This window comes from Cygnus olor, chromosome 4 (assembly GCF_009769625.2).
Source record: "Cygnus olor isolate bCygOlo1 chromosome 4, bCygOlo1.pri.v2, whole genome shotgun sequence".
Taxonomy (NCBI): domain Eukaryota; kingdom Metazoa; phylum Chordata; class Aves; order Anseriformes; family Anatidae; genus Cygnus; species Cygnus olor.
In genome coordinates, this window is record NC_049172.1 from 77,409,510 (window position 1) to 77,426,450 (window position 16,941).

The 16,941-nt window shown below is 64.7% G+C and overlaps 2 protein-coding genes and 3 non-coding genes across 15 annotated transcripts in view; all 5 read right to left on the bottom strand.

Moving 5' to 3' along the window:
* Positions 1-16: 16 nt before the first annotated feature.
* Positions 17-4,105, bottom strand: NOP56 (NOP56 ribonucleoprotein). The gene is made up of 12 exons (XM_040556698.1): positions 4,048-4,105; positions 3,759-3,848; positions 3,502-3,616; positions 3,263-3,424; positions 2,935-3,133; positions 2,519-2,706; positions 2,261-2,412; positions 1,969-2,069; positions 1,480-1,628; positions 1,160-1,281; positions 827-961; positions 17-603 (listed from the first exon to the last, which is right to left on the bottom strand). The coding sequence occupies exons 1-12, from the start codon at positions 4,048-4,050 to the stop codon at positions 421-423; spliced, it is 1,599 nt and encodes a 532-aa protein (XP_040412632.1). The 5' UTR covers positions 4,051-4,105; the 3' UTR covers positions 17-420.
* LOC121070280 lies at positions 1,049-1,121 on the bottom strand. The gene has a single exon (XR_005819986.1). It is a non-coding gene; the product is annotated as a small nucleolar RNA SNORD57 (small nucleolar RNA).
* LOC121070282 lies at positions 1,357-1,427 on the bottom strand. The gene has a single exon (XR_005819987.1). It is a non-coding gene; the product is annotated as a small nucleolar RNA SNORD56 (small nucleolar RNA).
* LOC121070285 lies at positions 2,766-2,897 on the bottom strand. The gene has a single exon (XR_005819990.1). It is a non-coding gene; the product is annotated as a small nucleolar RNA SNORA51 (small nucleolar RNA).
* Positions 4,106-4,329: 224 nt separating the features above from the next.
* Positions 4,330-16,941, bottom strand: part of DCTN1 (dynactin subunit 1) — a 70,228-nt gene continuing 57,616 nt past the window's right edge. For 7 of the 11 annotated variants that reach the window (XM_040556690.1, XM_040556694.1, XM_040556691.1 and 4 more), the window contains 18 exons: positions 16,087-16,203; positions 15,020-15,172; positions 14,294-14,454; positions 13,128-13,296; positions 12,630-12,698; positions 12,052-12,114; positions 11,805-11,954; positions 11,189-11,350; positions 10,731-10,862; positions 10,108-10,236; positions 9,609-9,751; positions 8,838-9,004; positions 7,298-7,312; positions 6,546-6,679; positions 5,517-5,706; positions 4,896-4,972; positions 4,667-4,756; positions 4,330-4,573 (listed from right to left, as the gene is read on the bottom strand). In XM_040556690.1, the coding sequence (XP_040412624.1) occupies positions 4,436-4,573; positions 4,667-4,756; positions 4,896-4,972; positions 5,517-5,706; positions 6,546-6,679; positions 7,298-7,312; positions 8,838-9,004; positions 9,609-9,751; positions 10,108-10,236; positions 10,731-10,862; positions 11,189-11,350; positions 11,805-11,954; positions 12,052-12,114; positions 12,630-12,698; positions 13,128-13,296; positions 14,294-14,454; positions 15,020-15,172; positions 16,087-16,203 (2,259 nt within the window). In that variant the 3' untranslated portion in view covers positions 4,330-4,435. The remainder of the gene's footprint in view (positions 4,574-4,666; positions 4,757-4,895; positions 4,973-5,516; positions 5,707-6,545; positions 6,680-7,297; positions 7,313-8,837; positions 9,005-9,608; positions 9,752-10,107; positions 10,237-10,730; positions 10,863-11,188; positions 11,351-11,804; positions 11,955-12,051; positions 12,115-12,629; positions 12,699-13,127; positions 13,297-14,293; positions 14,455-15,019; positions 15,173-16,086; positions 16,204-16,941) is intronic. The other 4 variants (XM_040556695.1, XM_040556687.1, XM_040556692.1 and 1 more) reach the window with 1 other exon arrangement.

Here is a 16,941-nt window from a genome sequence, read left to right on the forward strand (position 1 = left end):
AAAGACAGAGGCGATCGACAACCCCCTCAGCCCTTTATTGAGGTTCAGTCACACCGAGCAACTTCCTGCCCCCGCTGCGCACGCTGTGGGTGCTGGGACAGGCGGGACGCAGCCAGAGCCAGCGCAAAATGGGCTCGAGGAGGCAACGCTGCGTAAGGCACAGCGAGGCTCAGCGAAGCTCAGGCATCCACGTGCTGCCGTGGAGGCTGCTGGCACCTGGGCCTGGCCCATGGACTCACCCAGACCCCGAGGTGCCAAAATGCCTTTAACGCGGCCGCCCCGCCGAGTTACATTCTGGGGCATGCAGCTGCCGGGAACCCCGGGACGGCAGGCAAGGGGCCGCGGCCATGCCGAGCTGAGCTCCTGCCAGGCCAAGAGTCTGCGCTGCTGGAGCACGGCCCTGCTCCAGCTCCTGCTCCCCTAGTCCTCCTCCAAGTCCTTGGCCGCCTTCTTCTTCTTCTTCTCCAGCTGGGCAGCCTCTCCCGTCAGTTTCCTTTTCTTCTTGGGCAAGGCGTCTTCCTCTAGCCCGTTCTCCTCGGGCTCTGAGAGGGGCTCCTGCTCCTTCTTCTTCTTCTTCTTTTTAATGGGCTCTATGTCGTTTTCCTGAAGGGAAACCCAGCGTAAATAAACGGTCTGTGCCCAGCCCTGGGAGGAGACGAATACCAGGTCCACGCAGGCTGCTTCCCTCACCTGTAGGGGCTGGGCTGTTTTCTGGGGGGCTTAACGCCCCCACAAACCCTGCAGGGCAAGGAACAGCCGGACCCCACGCAGCAGGGTCACCACAGCCCCTTCCTGACAGGCACCCGCCTGGCGCCCCTGCCCTCACCTCTGCCTCCAGCACCGAGTTCTCCATCTCCTCTGCAGCTGCAGCCAGAGCCTCCAGCCGCCGCTTCTCCCGCTTCTTCTTTTTTTTCTCCTTCTTCTCCTGCTTCCTCTTGACCTCAGCCACCACCTCATTCGCCTGCCAGGGGAGCAGAGCGAGCGCATCAGTGGGGGGACCGGCTCCCAGCACGCGACTTGGTCCCAGCCCCTCCCCATGGCACCCGTCGGATCAGCCTCATTAAATCAGTTTTTTTTTTGCCTCCACAGCGGGTCAGGATGGCGGGTTGACATCACGTCCGACAGCGGGGCCCTGCCCAGCCACCCCAAACAGCCTCACCTCCACCATGGCCTCCTTCATGACCTCCAGGTTCTTGCGGGGCGGCTCCCCGGTCTCATAGAAGGCGAGCCGCTCCTCCACCTGCTCCCGCAGCTTGTCCCCAAAGACGCTGGTGGGGACCTCTGCAGGGACAGGACAGGGGCTCAGCACCCCTCCCCCTGCCCCATTCCGCGCCCACCTCCCCCAGCCCCAGCGCTCTGCTCAGACCACAGGCGTCACCATTCACCCAGTGAAATGCTGTTGACGAAAAATATTGCCATCACGGCAGAGGCTGCGGGGCGCCAAGGACCGCGGCCGCCCGCCCCCCGTCCCCCAGGCACCTGAGAAGCAGTCGATGCGGGAGGCGATGGTGCACTTGTTGGCCAGGTAGCGGGAGATGCGCCCCTTGTTCTTGGCGGCTGCTCGCCCGATGAAGGTGGAGTGGAAGATGAGCCCGTACTTGGGGGTGTTCCCCCGCGTCTTCAGAGCCCTGGAACCGGGGGAGCCGTCAGGGCAGAGCCCAGGGCCGAGGGCGCCCCAGGCGGAGCCGCCGCTCCTCCCCCAGCCCCGGCGCTGGCTCGCCGGCAGCGAGGCGTGACCCAGGGGCTGCCTCCCAGCTCCCAGCCCGCCGCACCGCTAACCTCCAGGGTAAGCCCTGGGCAGAGCCGCCCGGGGCACCCGGCACGCCCCGCCGGGCGAGACGCAGAGCCGCGGTGGTCGCTCAGGGGCTGGGGCTGGCTGATCACACGCGGCCGAGGCAGCAGGGGCCCGGCGCGTCGCACCCAGCGGCCCAGGGGCCTGCCATCACCGCAACCACCCTGCAGCGGTACCTGAAGAGGGCTTTCTCGGCCCCCAGGATCTGCACCGTTGACGCCGGGTACTTGGCCAGGTTGGTCAGGCTGCCGGCGTGCGAGATGAGGCGGGCGCCCACCTGCGAGGAACAGTTGGGGGTCACGGCTGCCCCCGTCCCGCAGCCCCACGCCAGCAGGACGGGGCAGCACGCAGCCCCCGGGCCGGGATCAGCGGTGAGAAGTGTCAGCAGCACAGCTCAGTGGATTGACAGATTAACTCAGACATCATCTCCGCGGCCGGGGGGCGCCGGGGGCACACACTCGCACTCACCACCTCCCCGATGAGAGCCGAGAGGCTCGGAGCCACCTGGCTCATCTTGGAGCGCAGGTACTCCTGCAGGCCCTTGCGGTACTCGGACAGCGAGATCACGCGGCTGGAGAAGCTCTCGATGTTGATGAGGTCGATGGGAGAGATGTCCATGCCTGGGCAAGACGAGCACCAGGGCTGAGCAACATCAACCGCGCAGTGACCCCGCTCAGCTCAGAGCACCAAGCTTCAGTGGAGCCACCGCTGCCCCTCCCCACCTACCCATGGACGAGCGGGAAGCTTCCAGAATGGCCTGAGCTTTGGCGCTGTCCATGACGATCTCCTCCAGCCCCTCCAGGCTCTCCTCGCTCAGCTCCTTGCGGTTCCCGATGAACTTGGCCAGCCGGCAGTAGGTGTAGTTCTCGGAGACGATCTTGATCAGCTCGGGGAAGTGGTACCCGTACCACTCCCTGCAGGAACAGCGTCAGGGCAGAGCCCGTCCCCACGCACGCCCCCACCCGCCGGCCCCGCGTGTGCCCCCGCTCACAATCCAGCCGGGGCACGGTCTCCCCGGCCGGGGTGTACTCGGGGCCGTGCTCTCCCTCCCTGTTCTGTACAGGCAGCCGGAGGACGAGCTGCCTGTGGTAAGCGTGGGGAGGAGACCCGCACCGCTCCTCCCGCCCGGGGACCCCCCTCACCGAACACGCATGGAGAAGGTGTTGATGTCCTTGTCCAGCTGGTCCAGGAGGCTGATGGACTGGATGATCATGTTGTCCACGCGGTTCACGTTGAACTTCACCTTGGCCCGGGAGTAGCTGTGGCCGAGGCCCAGCTGCGCCTTGGAGGCCGACTGGGCGGTGAGGCCCTTCACCAGCGCGTGGAAGTGCAGGCGGATCCCTGCACGGAGGGCTCCGTCATCACCCCAGTGGGACGTGCGGCTGAGCACCCCCGGGCTGCCCCCCCCCAGACCCCCCAGGACCCGAGGCTCCCCCCAGGCCGGGAGATCCTCCTGCCCCGTCCGCTCACCCCGCAGGATCTCAGCCACGACCCCCCCGGTCTGGCACTGGTAGCCCAGCTCCTCCAGGATGGCGGCCCCGATCTTGGCGTCGGCGACTCCCAGCAGCGCCTTCTTCTTCTTGGCGGGCATCGAGGTCTCCAGCAGCAGGCGGAGGTCCTCGTGCAGGATCCCTGCGGGGGGGAGGGGGTGGCTCAGCGGGGCCGGGCCGGGCCGGACCCCCCCGCCCCCCCGTGCGCCCCCTGCTCACCCTCGGAGACGGCGTTGATGTTCTCCAGCGCGCTCTGCGCCGACTTGAAGGGCGCGAAGGCGATCAGCTTCACCACGTTGTGGAACTTGCCGAGGGTGAGGACGCTCTCCTCCACCTGCCGGCGGCGCGGCGCTGAGGGCCCGGCCCGGCCCGGGCACGGAACGGCCCCGGGCGGGCGGCCCCGGCCCGGCGGGTCCCGCAGCTCCCGGGAGGGGCGCGCGGCGGCCCCGTCCCCCGGTCCCCCCCCGGCCCCGTACCTGCGGCAGCAGCAGGCTGATCTCCTCCACCTCGCGCACGGCGAACAGCGCGTACCCGGCCGCATGCTCGAACAGCACGTGCAGCAGCACCTGCGGGCCGCCGGTCACACGCGGGCCGGGCCGGGCCGGCCGCAGGCCCCGCTCGCTGCCCTCCTCCCCCCCCCCGCCCCGCCGGAGGCCCCGGCCCGGCCCGGCCCGGCCCCGCGGCGCCCCCCGGGGCCGCCCACGCCCCCCCCGGGCCCGGCCCCGGCCCGATGCGGGCGGATGCGGCGCGGCGCCCCCCGCTCACCATCCCGCCGCCGCCGCCCGCCGCCCGGAACTGGCCGCGCCGCGCCGGAAGCCCGTCCCTCCCCGCCCGCGGCCAATGGGCAGCCGCGCCTGCTCGCCCCCCACCAACCGGCGCGAACCGCCTCGGCCAATGATCGGGAGAACGAGGCGGCCCCGCCCACCTCTGCCCCCCCGACCAATCGCGGCCGGGTAGCGCGGCCGCTGCCCGCCCCTCGCCGCCCACAGCCAATAGCAGCCGCCGCGGCGCTCCGTGACCCCGCCCCCGTGAATAAAAAGCGGTGCGCGGGGCTGCAGAGCTTTATTGGGGGAGGCGGGGGGGGGGGACGGGGGTGCGGGGCGGGGGGTCCCGGCGGGTCCGGGTGCGTTCGGTCCGGGGGTGCCTCGGTGTCTCAGCAGACGAAGTGTCCCTGCAGGCGCTGCAGCAGCTCCGGGGTGAGCAGCACCCGCTCCGTGTGGCCCTGCCCGGCCGCGCACGGCACCAACACGCGCCCGAAGGCGGCGGCGCCCTGCTCCTGCTCCCGCTGTGCCTGCGGCCGTCAGGGAGGGTGGTTAATGACTGGTGATCGATGATCGATGATCATCAACCATCAGCCCCCCCGCCCCGCCCGGCCCCCGCTCACCTTGAGGAAGGAGGAGGACGGGAAGACGCCGAAGGCTGTGGGGACGCTGGCACCCGGGCGCTGCTGCACCACCTCCCGCAGCGTGTCGGCCTGGGGGGCACGGCCCCGTCACACCACGAGCCCACGGGGGGCTGGAGGGGCCTCACCTGGCCCCGGGGGGCAGGGGAGGGCTGTGCCCGGCGGCCCCCATCTGACCCCTCGCCCCGACACCCCCCCGGGCCCGCCTCACCTGCAGCGTGTCGATGGTGGTCTTCAGGGACCACAGGCGGGCCGTCTGCTCCAGCAGGCGCGTTGCCGCGCTCCTTCCTGCGAAGGCAGGGCGTGAGGAACTGCCCTGCCTGGCCCCAGCCGCCTCCAGCAGGGCCCATCTCACCCAGCCCTGAGCACAGCGCGTGGGCACAGACCCACGCTGCGGAGCACTGGCTCAGGCAGCCCCAGTTCTTTGCTACCAGAGGAGGTTTGGGGGGATGAGAGGCTCCGGGCTCAGCCCACAGCACCCTGGGGAAGAAGCTGAGCCACCCGGACACAGGGAAACGGCTTCAGCCTCCTGCCCGCCAGGCTGGTGCCATGCTGTCCCCCAGGCACCTGGTGGGACAGGAGGGCCACGGCTCTGGGCCAAGAGAGCTGCACAGGGGAAGCCCGGCCAGCAGAAGCAGCACAGCCCACATTCCTCCCTCCCAGGGATACGGGGACAGGCTGGAGCCGTGCCCTGCGGCACACAGACCCTGCTGCTGGATGCCAGCTGGATGGCCGGGAGGTGCCGGTCCCCCAACGGTCCCCCCGCGGCACAGAGGACCTCTGCGTGGTGCTCCCAGCTGCCTCAGCCCCGGGGGGGTTGTGCAGCACCTACCTGACCTTGTCTGCTTCATGTCCACCACCTTGGTGTTGGTGCTCATCTGGTAGAGGGTTTCCAGCAGCTGGCTTGTCTTGCGATAGAGACTGACCGTAGCCAGATCTTCTCCGTGCTTGTTCTTGGCAACAGAGACCTTAGCTACATGCAGAGGTTTCAAGCTGGCCAGCTCCATCTTCATCTGGGCTCCCTAGAAGCAATGGGTAAAGGTGGTCAGGAGAAGTTGTTTATTTGGGAGGAATAGAGCAGAGAAAACAAGGTGTAAAGACAATGAGAAGGGGGGCAAAACAGACATAAGATTATAGTCAGAAAGAGCAGCAGGCAGCAGCAGGTGGACCTTCCAAGGGTGGGAGCCCAGGTGCCTGTGGCAGTGGCAATGTCCAAACACACCGGGACACCGGAGGGGAGCCCCTGCACACCTCACCACTGCCCCTCAGCTGAGCGTCCGTAAGCCTCAGGGCAGGGGAACAGATCGGCACCGCAGCACTTACAGCACGGTAACTCAACGGTAACTCGGCAGCGGCCACGGACGTGACTCATCAGATTTAAGAGCTACAATTAACATCTTCATAGTTATGCATAATAATCTGCATAATTATGTGTCTATGAATTAATACCAGTGGAACGTTATTTAGCTAATTAGATTATTTGCTGCTTTGCCAATTTCCTCATAGCGCTATCATTAATCAACCAACGACTTGATCAGTCTCCTTCAGCCAGCGCCCTGACCCCGCTGTGATGGGGCTGAGCCGGGCAGGGACAGCACACCAGCACCGGCCGCTGCCAGCCCTGCGCCCTCGCGTCCTGGCTGAGCCCCCAAAGAGCTCCCCTCGGTAAAGCAGCTCCTTCTTCCCCAAGGGAACCACCACGTGCAGGGCAGATGCTCGGTGGCGCAGGAGGGAGCACATCGCCCGCAGCCCGGTGCCCGGCCCGGCAGCACCCCGCTCCCCGAGGCCACGCCAGCCCCGTCCTCCCTCCTGCCCCCGGCCGGGCTCTGCGCCGCAGGACGAGGCGCTGCCCCCACCTCACCTTGAGCCGGTTGTTCTCGTTCTTGAGGTGCTTGATGGAGAGCTGCAGGGCTTCGATTTGCTGGAGTAGAAGAGGCGAGTCCTTCACCTGCACTGGCCCCGAGCCGCCTCCTGCCGCCTGGCCGGCGCCTACACCTGCGGCAGGCACAAACAGCAGCGGTGTCAGCAGCCCCCACGCCCCGGCCCGGGGAGCTGCAGCGGGTGCCGGGCACGCAGGCCGGGCTGGGCACCGGGACACGTGTCTGCAGCACCGGGTGAGCAGCGGCACGATTTGCTGGTGCGCGCCCAGGTGCCCCGCGAGCCATCAGGAACATGCAGCACTGCACACCTTGCTCGGATGGAAAAGGCCAAAAACCAGCAGGGCCGGGCAGCATCACGCACCCACGCTCCTCAGCAGCCCTGGCACCGGGCACCCGTCGCCCGCTGCCCAAAGACACGGGGCTCTCCCTGGACTCCGGCCGCTCCAGGGCCCCCTCTCTCCATTGCAGGGGTCACAGCAACCTCCCTCCGCAGCAACTTCATGCTCCCCGCTCCTCCCGGGCTCTCAGCACACCAGTCACCCGCTCCCCTGCCCCAAGGCGTCCCGAGCACCCGAGCGTCCTGGCGCAGGAGCTGCCCTCCTTCCCCCCTCCGCCCTGGCCAGACCTTGCCCTGGGCCATGCTTGGGTGCCCGTGGGACACCTCCCTGCAGCCCCTCCCTGCGTGCACGGCCGGGGCTGGGGAGCACTCGCATGCTGGGGTGCAGTACTGTACCTCTCTGCTGTTCCTCTGCGGTACAAGAAAAGGAGGCAGAGGAAAGATGAGAAGAAGCAGAATTAAGCCGAGGATGAAGTTTGGAAGGAGCTATGCCCAGAGGGGCTCTGGTCCCGCACGGCTGGGCGCTGTGCCAGCCCCATCCCCTCGCTCGGGGAGCGGTGACCCCGGCCGGCACAGCGGGACCCTGTGCGCCGCTGCCGCAGGATCCGGCCAGGACCGCAGGCTGTGAGCCATCCGAGTGGGACACGCGTGGGCCCACAGCTGCTGCCCCTTGCCCTGGGTCTGAAGAGGTGCGGATCCACCCTGATCTGCCCCGAGATGCCCAGCCAGAGCCTCCCAGTCCAGGGGCAGAGGAGCAGCTCCACGGAGGCCCCTCAGGCTTCGCACGTCCCCGGCAAAACGCAGCGCCCGTGTGCAGGCTGGTGCTGGCACAGTGCTCAGCACTGCGTACACTGCTCAGGACCCAGACCATGCCGGTGGCACCTTCAGGGTGCCCAGAGAGCCAGAGCGCTTGTGGCCGCAGCGACTCAGGGAGAAGCTGCAGCTCCACGGGAAGCAGGAGCTGCTGCACCCAGGATCTGCAGTGCATCTTCACGGGGCGTTTTGGGGGCAGGAGTATTGCAAAGGGGGGTGACCTCTGCCTCTTGGCAAACTGACAGCACTCATGGTGCAGCCAGAGCAAGCCTGAGACCTGCCCTGCCCTCCTTGTGCAGGGCTCTTACCCAGCCCAGGTCGGGCCGCGAGGGCCAGCACACGGACCCAGCAGACCATTGCCACGCTGGGGCTACAGGGACAGGCTGCTCCCCAGCCTCCCTGGGCACAGTCCCGAAGGACACCTGAGCTCCCAGTTCAGCAGGCCGTGCACTGCCCGATGGCCAGAGCTCCTGACAAAGACGCCAGCACAGCTCTGCCACCCCACAGCCCTGCTTTGCCTCTGTACTTGCCTCCCGGCAGTTTTCATAGGGTGTTCGTCCGCACAGAGTGACCCAGAAGGCGCTAACACCTCTGCTAGGCAGCACGAGGAACCGCAACCTTAGCCATCGCCCGTCCTTCACCATCACCCGCCCCTTGCTGTGGGCTTCAGGGGAAATTGGCTCTCCTTCACCGAGCCAGGCGAACAGCAGAGCCCACCCATGTCCTGGGGAGCTGCAGCACAGAGGTGGGCGCTGCATGCAGCAGGGAGGGCACGGAGCCCTGCATCCCCCCTGGAGCGCCCTGCGGGGAGGACGGGCCCAGCCAGCTCCACAAAGGTGCCCTCGCTGCTCTGCCTGACCACGCACAGAGCTGCTGGGCACTGCCAGGGGCTGCGGGCTGCCTGCATGCCCCACTCGTCACCGCGAGAGCCCAAACCCCTCCTGCCCTGTCCCCAGCCAGCCACACCAGGGCTGTGGCTCCCCGAGGACAGGTTGGGCAGCAGAGCTGCACTGCTCCCAATGCAGGGGGCATTCCCCTGCACAGCTCCTGCCCTCTGCATCCCGCCCCTCTGCAGCCTGCCACCACCCCACGGCGGCTGCAGAAGCGTTCGACGGTCACACACCTCCGGCAATGCCAGACACGATGGAGGCAACCCCGGAGGCAGGAGCCCCGCGCAGGCCCTCGATGGTTCGCTTTGACTGGTTGTTCAGGCGCTGCTTCAGCTCCACCTTCTCTGACTCCAGCTGGTCAATGTCTGCCTGAAGAGCATCCATGGTCTCTTCAAACTCCCTGGGGAAGAGCACGCACAGCCACAGGTCTAATCAGAGGTGCTCCCGAGGGGGAAAGAGGCGGGCAGAGCAAGACAGGAGCGCTCCCAGCTCTGTCACGGGTCTGGCTGCTGCTGTTTCAAGAACAAGCCTGCTGACTCGGGAGCTAGAGCCCCACCAGTCAGTACTGCAGGCTGCAACGTATCACACAAAGGAAGCGTGTGCCCATATTGAACCCAACTTCCCCTTAGCTGTTTGCCCGGCTTTTATCCCGCAGGACAGACCCCTGCGCAGGCTGCTCCTCCCCACCTGAAGGCAGGATTGCTCTGCAAACAGACCGCGCGTGCAAGAGATCCTTGGAGCACAGCGATGGCAGTAAGAACACGGCAGCACAACGGCCTTTTCCACACAGGGTATTTGAACAAGGCCTTTACCAGGATCCCTCTCCCAGCCTGAGCTCTGCTGTGCACCACGAACGCACCGGTTCCCCTGCGCATCCCCCCCCAGTATCGCCCTGCACTAACGCACAAACGCTCCCGGCCAGCCCGAGGAATGCGGACTGTGCAGTCCCCATCAGAGACCTCCAGCAGCCAGCCCCAGCTCCACAAACCCCACCTCACACTTACTTCTCCTTCTTCTTGAGCAGCGTCTGGGTCTCATCCAGCTTTGTCTGTATCTTTTCCACGCGGTCATCTGCATCCTTGGACGCGCTGTCCAGCTTCTTCTCCAGGAGGCTGAGGCGCACGTTGGCTTCGCTGAGCTCCTCGCCCTGGAGCAGCAGAAATCAGAGGGCTCAGGCCCTGGGGGTGGCACGCACTAAAAAGCTCCTTGTGGTGCTGGGGGGAGCCTGCCCAGAATCCGCCAGTCCTGCCCACGCCGTGCCTGTGCCTGGCACCCAGAACTCCGGGGGAAAGGCCGGGGCAGTCCCTGGCAGGGAGGCCCCAGGCTGCGGCCACACAGCAGGCAGCACCTCCCTGACAACAGGGACGTACTTCCAGGAGATCTGACCAGGACTCGAGACAGCCAGCACCGCGGGCAACACGCTGCCTGGAGCACGGACGTGAGCGCTGCAGCAGCACTGCAGCTCCTCACCGACCGGCAGAGATAAATGAGGAACGGGCTCACCTTGATCTTGAGGGACTTTTTCAGCTCCTTGATGACTGTCTCCCTGTCCTCCAGCTTAAGCCCCAGCCCCTCAGCATCAGTGATCTCTGCCCGAAGAGCCGCGGCCCGCAGGTCGGCAGGTGGGGTGGGCTGCGACACAGACCAGAGGAACAAGATACAAATAGCGGTATTTTAAGAAGAATTGCAGTAATTGCAAATGGACCACACGACAAGTGGGGGACTGTTCTTGGCCTCCCTGTACCTGCCGGACTCTGCCACCCATCCCCAGGTCTCTGCCCCCCCTTGCACCCAGAAGACTTCTCTTGCCAGGGGACCAGCAGCAGAGTACCCCAGAGCACTGCCAGGGCAAGCACCACGTGCTGAGCACATCAGCAGCTCGCTCCGTGTGCTCAGCACCACGTCCTAGTACCACCACTCTTGGGGCATTGCACCTCAGGATTTGTTCTCCTGAGGGTCACCATTCCCTATGCCTTCACCGCCACCAGTGTCGGCCCCTGGGGAAACCTCAGAGGCACCAAGACCTCGCAGAGGTCTCATCTCCCTCAGCAGGATCCCGAGTTGCGGGCGATCAGAGCAACTCAAATGCTCAAATGCCTGAAGCTCCTGCCGCAGACGAAGCCCACCTTGGTCTGTGGCCTGTCAGCATCGTACTCTCCCTCCTGCATAGCCGTGGCCATCTTGTTCATGGTTGCGATGAGGATGCTGCAGGACTGCCGCAGGCACTCGTAGGGGTTGATGCCCTGGGTGCCGTAGATCTGCACAGGACAGGAAGGAAGTTGCAGGTGCCCCTCAGCCGAGCTCGCAGCCAGCGCTGCAGCCCCCTCCCTGGCTCCCCACAAGGTGCCCCTTGGTGCAGCTGCAGCACGAGGCCAGCCGTGGGGAAGGAGAGCGCAGAGCAGGGACCAGAGCGCCCTGCATTTCGGCATTCCCCGGCCACCTTCCCAGGAGTTCACTGCCAGGCTCCCCGAGGCCCTCCCAGGCCCACGGTGCTCACGGGCAGGTCCGCAGCCCTCCGGGACGTGCGCCGGCCTCCCCCCGCTGCAGCAGGGAACAAGGGGCAGCCGAGGAGGGGGCTTCCCACCTGCTCGCTCGCCTTGAAGGCCAGGTCCTCCAGCTTCACCGCCAGCAGCCCCTCGTTCTCCGCCAGAGGGGCGATCATCTGCGCCCCGGCCGCGGCCACCTCCTGCAGCACGGCCACCACCCAGGTCAGGTGCTTGCGGCAGTCCAGCAGCGTGTCCGACACCTGGAGCCGGGCAAAGCAGGGTGGTCAGGGAGGGCAGAAGCAGAGGGGCTGCCCTCCACCTCTCTTCCAGACACCGCGGCTCCCGGCTGCACGCTTCCCTCGCTCTAGTTCAACAGCTCCTGGCATTAAACACGCTTCTGAAGGATCACGAGGAAGACGGAAAACACCAGGAAAGACAGAAAGAAGCTCAAGGCTAGTAGAGAAGAGTAGCTTACAAAGGCCACATCTCCACCCTGACTAGAACGTAAAGCCCAGAGATACTCCATCCCCGTGCTGCCGCTTGGCTCATGCAGGGCACTGCCTGCCAGCGTGCTCCCTCCGCGGAGCCGGCAAGGAGGAGAGCAGCGAGCTGAATGCTCTTGGTGCCAGCCCAGCCCAGCCCGCAGCTCCCAGGACGTGGCCGTGGCCCCACAGGGAGCAGCGCTCGGGCTCCCTGCCTGGCTGCCCAGCTCACCTGCTGCCCAAAGCCCAGCGCCGCGGGGATCCCCGGGGCGTCTGTCCCCGGCATGCGGCGCCTGATCTTCTTGCAGAACTGGCGGATGTCGCTGCACGAGGTCTCCAGGTCCTTGAGGAGGATGGCGAGGTCGGACGCCTCCTGCCCAGCCTGGGGTGCAGTAAAAGGACCTCAGGAAAACTGACCGAGGGTCCATCCGTGGGGGAACCCAGCACCATCCAGCAGAGCCAGCGCCGGGCACTCCTACCTGCAGGAAGGCTCGCAGCCTGCACACCTCCACGCCCATGCAGTCCAAGGCACTCTGGGTGAACTGCGGAGCACAAGCACAGGCACCGTGAGCTCATGGCAACAGAGACCAGGCAGGGCAGCTGCCCTAGGACAAGCTGGGGCTTTGGTCTCGGGTGTCTCAGGACAGGCCCTCTATATGCCATGCTGCCAGGGCTCCAGGTTTTCCGGGAGAAAAGAAGTTTGAGGCACTGAATCAATTTTTGCTTTACTCTGTAGGGCACAAGACACCCGTGCTCCCCTCTGAAGCCCAGGGAGTACAACGGCTCGGGAAGCACGACGTTCCTCCCAGACACAGGGCTCCCTGCACCCTCCTTGCTGCTCTTCTCTCCTGGGGATGTCTGCAGGGCAAAGGGCCCGGGTTTCCCTCCCCTTTCCCCGAGCTGGGAACCTGCGGCGTGGCTGTGCTGCCCCACAGTGCCTGCGAGGGGAGGAGGGGGCAGAGGGGCACCTCAACTCACAGAACGATCTCAAGGGATCGGGGGGGCAGAGGCAGACAAGAAGCAACAAGGACGCTCAGGTTATTTGGCACCACTTCACCTTGATGTGGTCAGCCAGCTGCATCGTGCAGTCCTCAGCCTGGTCAGCCAGGTGGATGCTGTACAGGTGCTAGGTGAAAACAGATCAGCACAGCAGAGATCATCACCCCTCCAAAGTTTCCACACACGCAAGCAAATAAACCGGATGAGGAAATACATAACAGAAACAAACCACCGAGGCTTTGGCCTAACTTTCAACTGAAGCGAAACCTCCTACAACGACCCCCGCCAGATCCCCTGTCAACACTCTGCCCCCCGACCGAGCCGATGGCCTTTAACCCAAAAGGGTCAGCGACCCTGACCTGCCCGCAGAGCTGCAGGAGCCTGGGACAGGGGAACCACGTCCCTTCTGCCCGCGTCCTCCCGGGGACAGAGGACACAGCCCCCAGGTGACAGTGTCACAGGCTCACGTCCTGCACGCTCTGAAGGTGAGAAACACCCAAAGGGAATCGCTGCCAGCGGGCTTATTTGCGGCTTACCCCGCGCCACAGACAGGTACCTGATAGTACTTGATGGCTTTGGTCAGCGGCTCCACGTTGACCGTCTCGTCCAGTTGGTCCTTGTGCAGCAGCTCGATCAGGAAGTCCAGGGAGCGTTCGTGGACGCTCATCTCGGGGTACAGCATCCCCACCTTCTTATACACCTCAACGCTGCACTTGTTCAGCGCCCTGGGAAGGGAACGCAGGCACAGTCAGCCGCTCTGGGACAGGCGCACACCCCGCACAGCACCAACAGGGGCTGTGCTTCTGGGTGCCGATCCCGGAGCACTCGAGGCGCCAGCCTCAGCCAGCAGGCGGACCAGCACGGGAGCTAGGGAGAGGCTGTGGGAGGACAAAACATCTGTAGAAAACCGGGGCATGAGACGGACTGCCAGGGAGCTGTAGGGAAAGGGAGCCCCAGAGCAGAGCAGTCCAGTCTCTAAGGAGACACGAGAAGATCTGCCACCCAGCACCAGCAGGACCCCTTGCAATGTAAGGGGTTCAGCAGTCACGCGCAGGAGCTACGGGATCTTTCAGCCCTCTACTTCAACGTGAGCCGCCTTCCTGGGAGCAAATCCAGGCACACCTCAAGGTGGAAGCTGTGCCTCGCCACAGCCGTTTTGGTCCCCGAAGGCAAGAGCCAGCCCCCAAGGAAAGCTCCATGCTGCAGCTAGGTACGGCCAGGCCTTGGAGCACATTCACCAAGTGTTCAGTGACGCTCTGGGAAAGCTCTCCCGTGGAACTGAGCACGGGGCACCTGTGGAAGGGGGGACTGGGCTGCAGGGGGACGGATGGGGCTGGGAGCCTGAAGCCCAGAGCGAATCCCACACACAATTAAGCTCAGCAAGAAGGCGGCTGTGATGTAGGAGAGATGGAAAACGAAAATCAATGCACCAAGGCTAATCCTGACCTAAAGACACGCAGACGTAGCTGAAGAACGAGCAATGCGTGCTAGAGATTTGAGTCCCCCATGTGTCAGTTCTTGGGAAGAAAATGAGGAAGGAGATGCAACAGAAGCGACCACCCCACCACAGGGCAAGACACGGGGCCCCTCAGCTTTTTTCCAGCCTAACTGCCCAAACTTCAGCTCCAGCAGGGTCCGGGCCCTGCTGCGGGGCTGCGGAGCTCCGTGCTTCCAGAGGGTGAAGTGGGTGGGAATGAGGGCTGGGGGCAGCTGGGTACTCACTGCTCGTATTTGTGCAGCGTGGCCTGCAGGAGGCTCAGGGAATACACCAGCCCTGCAGCAAAGCTCAGCTGCTCTCCCGGAGCGCCCCGGAGGCCAGCACGCTCTGCGCAGTTCTCGTTCAGATCAAACTTCTCCTGAGCTTGTTTGCTGATCAGCTCGGCCTGTTGGGGAGGACAAACCTTCAGAATCCCCCTTTGCCCGCTCTGATCTGTCCCACTTAGTCACGGACCTGACAAACTGCCCCCTGCACCCCTACCCGCAGAAAAGCAAGCTTCCTGGGGAAGATTTCTGAGTCCAGAGGGAGAATAAGAGGGACAGCAGAGAGCCAACCAGCCCGGTCAGCACCGCAAGACACCAAGGCTGACAGCCCGCCCTGCATTGACAGACCTGAGCCGCTGGCATCACAGACAAGTGCTCCAGACACCGATCTGTCACTGCCTGGAGGCAGGAATTTCTGCTCCCTCCTCCTCCCAGGCAATTTTGAAAGCTCTCAAACAAGTAAATGTTCAAAATGCCAAAGTTACACAGGACAGAAAGAAAATCTCCCCCAGAGCTGTGGCACAGCCACCACCTCCTGGTTAGGCCCGGTGGGTTTGAAGATGCTCCAAGCCCCATCGGCCCAGCCCAGGAGATAACCCCAGCCCAGAGCTTCAGCGCAAGAATTAACCCGAGCTCTTGAGGAAGCCTAACCCCCAGGGCAGGCAGAAACCGTGGCACCCGTCCCACCTTGCAGATGAGCCGAGGGATGAGCAGCAGCACCAGGATGCAGTCGTGGTCCCCTCCGTGGCGCAGGAAGCTGTCTGGCATGAAGGAGGTGAGGAGGGAGACGTGCCGGTTGGCCTGCTGCACCTCCATCTGGCGCAGCTCCATCTCGATCGCCTGCAGCACACAGCCCAAGAGCCCGCTTGGCCCCTCTCCGGCTCAGCGCGTCCCAGCCCGCTCAGTGCAGCAGGGACCCAGAGCCTCCCTCCTCCTGGGACGCAGCTATCACCGCTCTCCCTGCCTGTCCCTGACACCCTCCTTATCACTGCCGACTGGCTGCCCTGTGGAAGTGCCCGGGGGCTGCTCTGGAGCTCTGGCCCCAGAGAAGTCAGGGTACACCACGCCGCTGTGCTCACAAGCGTTCTTCCTTCCCAGCCAGCATTCACAGTGGGATAAAGAACAATGCTAATACTGCCAGCTCTGAGCACGCTTTCAGAAGAAAACATCCCTTTTTGCACAGCGGTGAGCATTGGACAAGGTTGATGTTTCCGTTGGGAGAAGGGTACCCGCTGTCCCCCAGCGGTGACAGCTGATTTGTATCACACCAGCCCCCCCCCAGCCCCACTGCCGGGCAGCAGAGGCCATGAAAATATCCCAGGGCCTTTTGGGTGCAGCACGGCCAGGAGCAGAGCAGGACAGTCTGCACCGGCTCATGCCAACCCACTGGCACGCAAACCACACAGAACCAGAGATGGTTTTTTTCTTGATCAAACCGCTCTGCCCCATTAAGCCTTCCCTGCCCGCGTTCACCCTCACACCAGTGACAGCCTGTGTCCCCCGTGCTGGAATCTTGCTCCCCCCATCACGTGCCCCGTATTCCCCCCAGATCCCAGCAGCTGCCTCAGTGTTTCCACTGCTGGCCGGAGCACCACAGCCCAGCTCCAAGAGCTGCCCCAGGGCCAGCCCCACCACGTGGCGGGGGGAGACCTGCCCTGAGCCCAGCACCCACACACTTCAGGAGCCTGGCGCACAGGAAAAGCGCCCCGCGCCCCGTCGGTGTGCCTGGCACACAGCTCTCCTGCTGCCCCTACCTTCGCGTGGGCTTTTGTCTCTGCAAACTTAATCTTGAAGTCAAACATCTCGGGAGGAGGCTGCTGCTGTTTCTCAGCAGATGCTTCTTGCTGACTCATGAGTTCTCGGTTCACATCCTGAGCACAGAAAGAAGCTGCTGTCAGATAGAGAAAACCGCTGCGGGAGAGGTCTGCAACCCCACACCTCTGCAGCACACCCACACTCAACCTCCACGTGCCCCCTTCTCGGGTAGGGTGGGGAGAGCTCTGGGGGCTCATTGTGCAACACCCACAGTGATGGATGAACGTCAGGAAGAGGAACACAAGCACTGTCCAAACGCTCCGCTGACACCAAGCTGTACGACAGCCAAGGAATCCACACGGACTCATCGCCCGTCTCCTTCGCACCTCCAGCAAAGCCGAGGAGAGCCAAGAGCAGTGCTGGAACAACCCCACGCTATCCCGACCTCTCCAGGACTCAGTTCCCAGCCTGGAGCAGAAGCAGCTCGGCAGAGGACAAGGCCAAAACGCCCATGCGGTCAGCGCTGACTTCAGCAGCCGCCAGCAGGGGCTCTGCCAGCGAACTCCCCCTCTGGGTGGAGACCAGGGGGCCAGGCCTCCCAGAGGTCACGCCAAGCATGGGCAGCCTGGCGCTGCTGGAGGTCCTCAGGGAAGCTCCCTTCAGAGCCCACTCTGCAGGCCATCAGCCATCTGTGTGCTGCCCACCTCCACACGAGAGAAGTACCTGCTCCCACCATCCCATCCCCAGGGGCCACCTCCTTTGGGAATGCTCTCGCCCACGCGTGCTGCCTCCCTGTCACTGAGGTCTGCTCCCGAAGGACCTCGGCTCCAGGGGAAGCACTCCTGGCTGGCAGC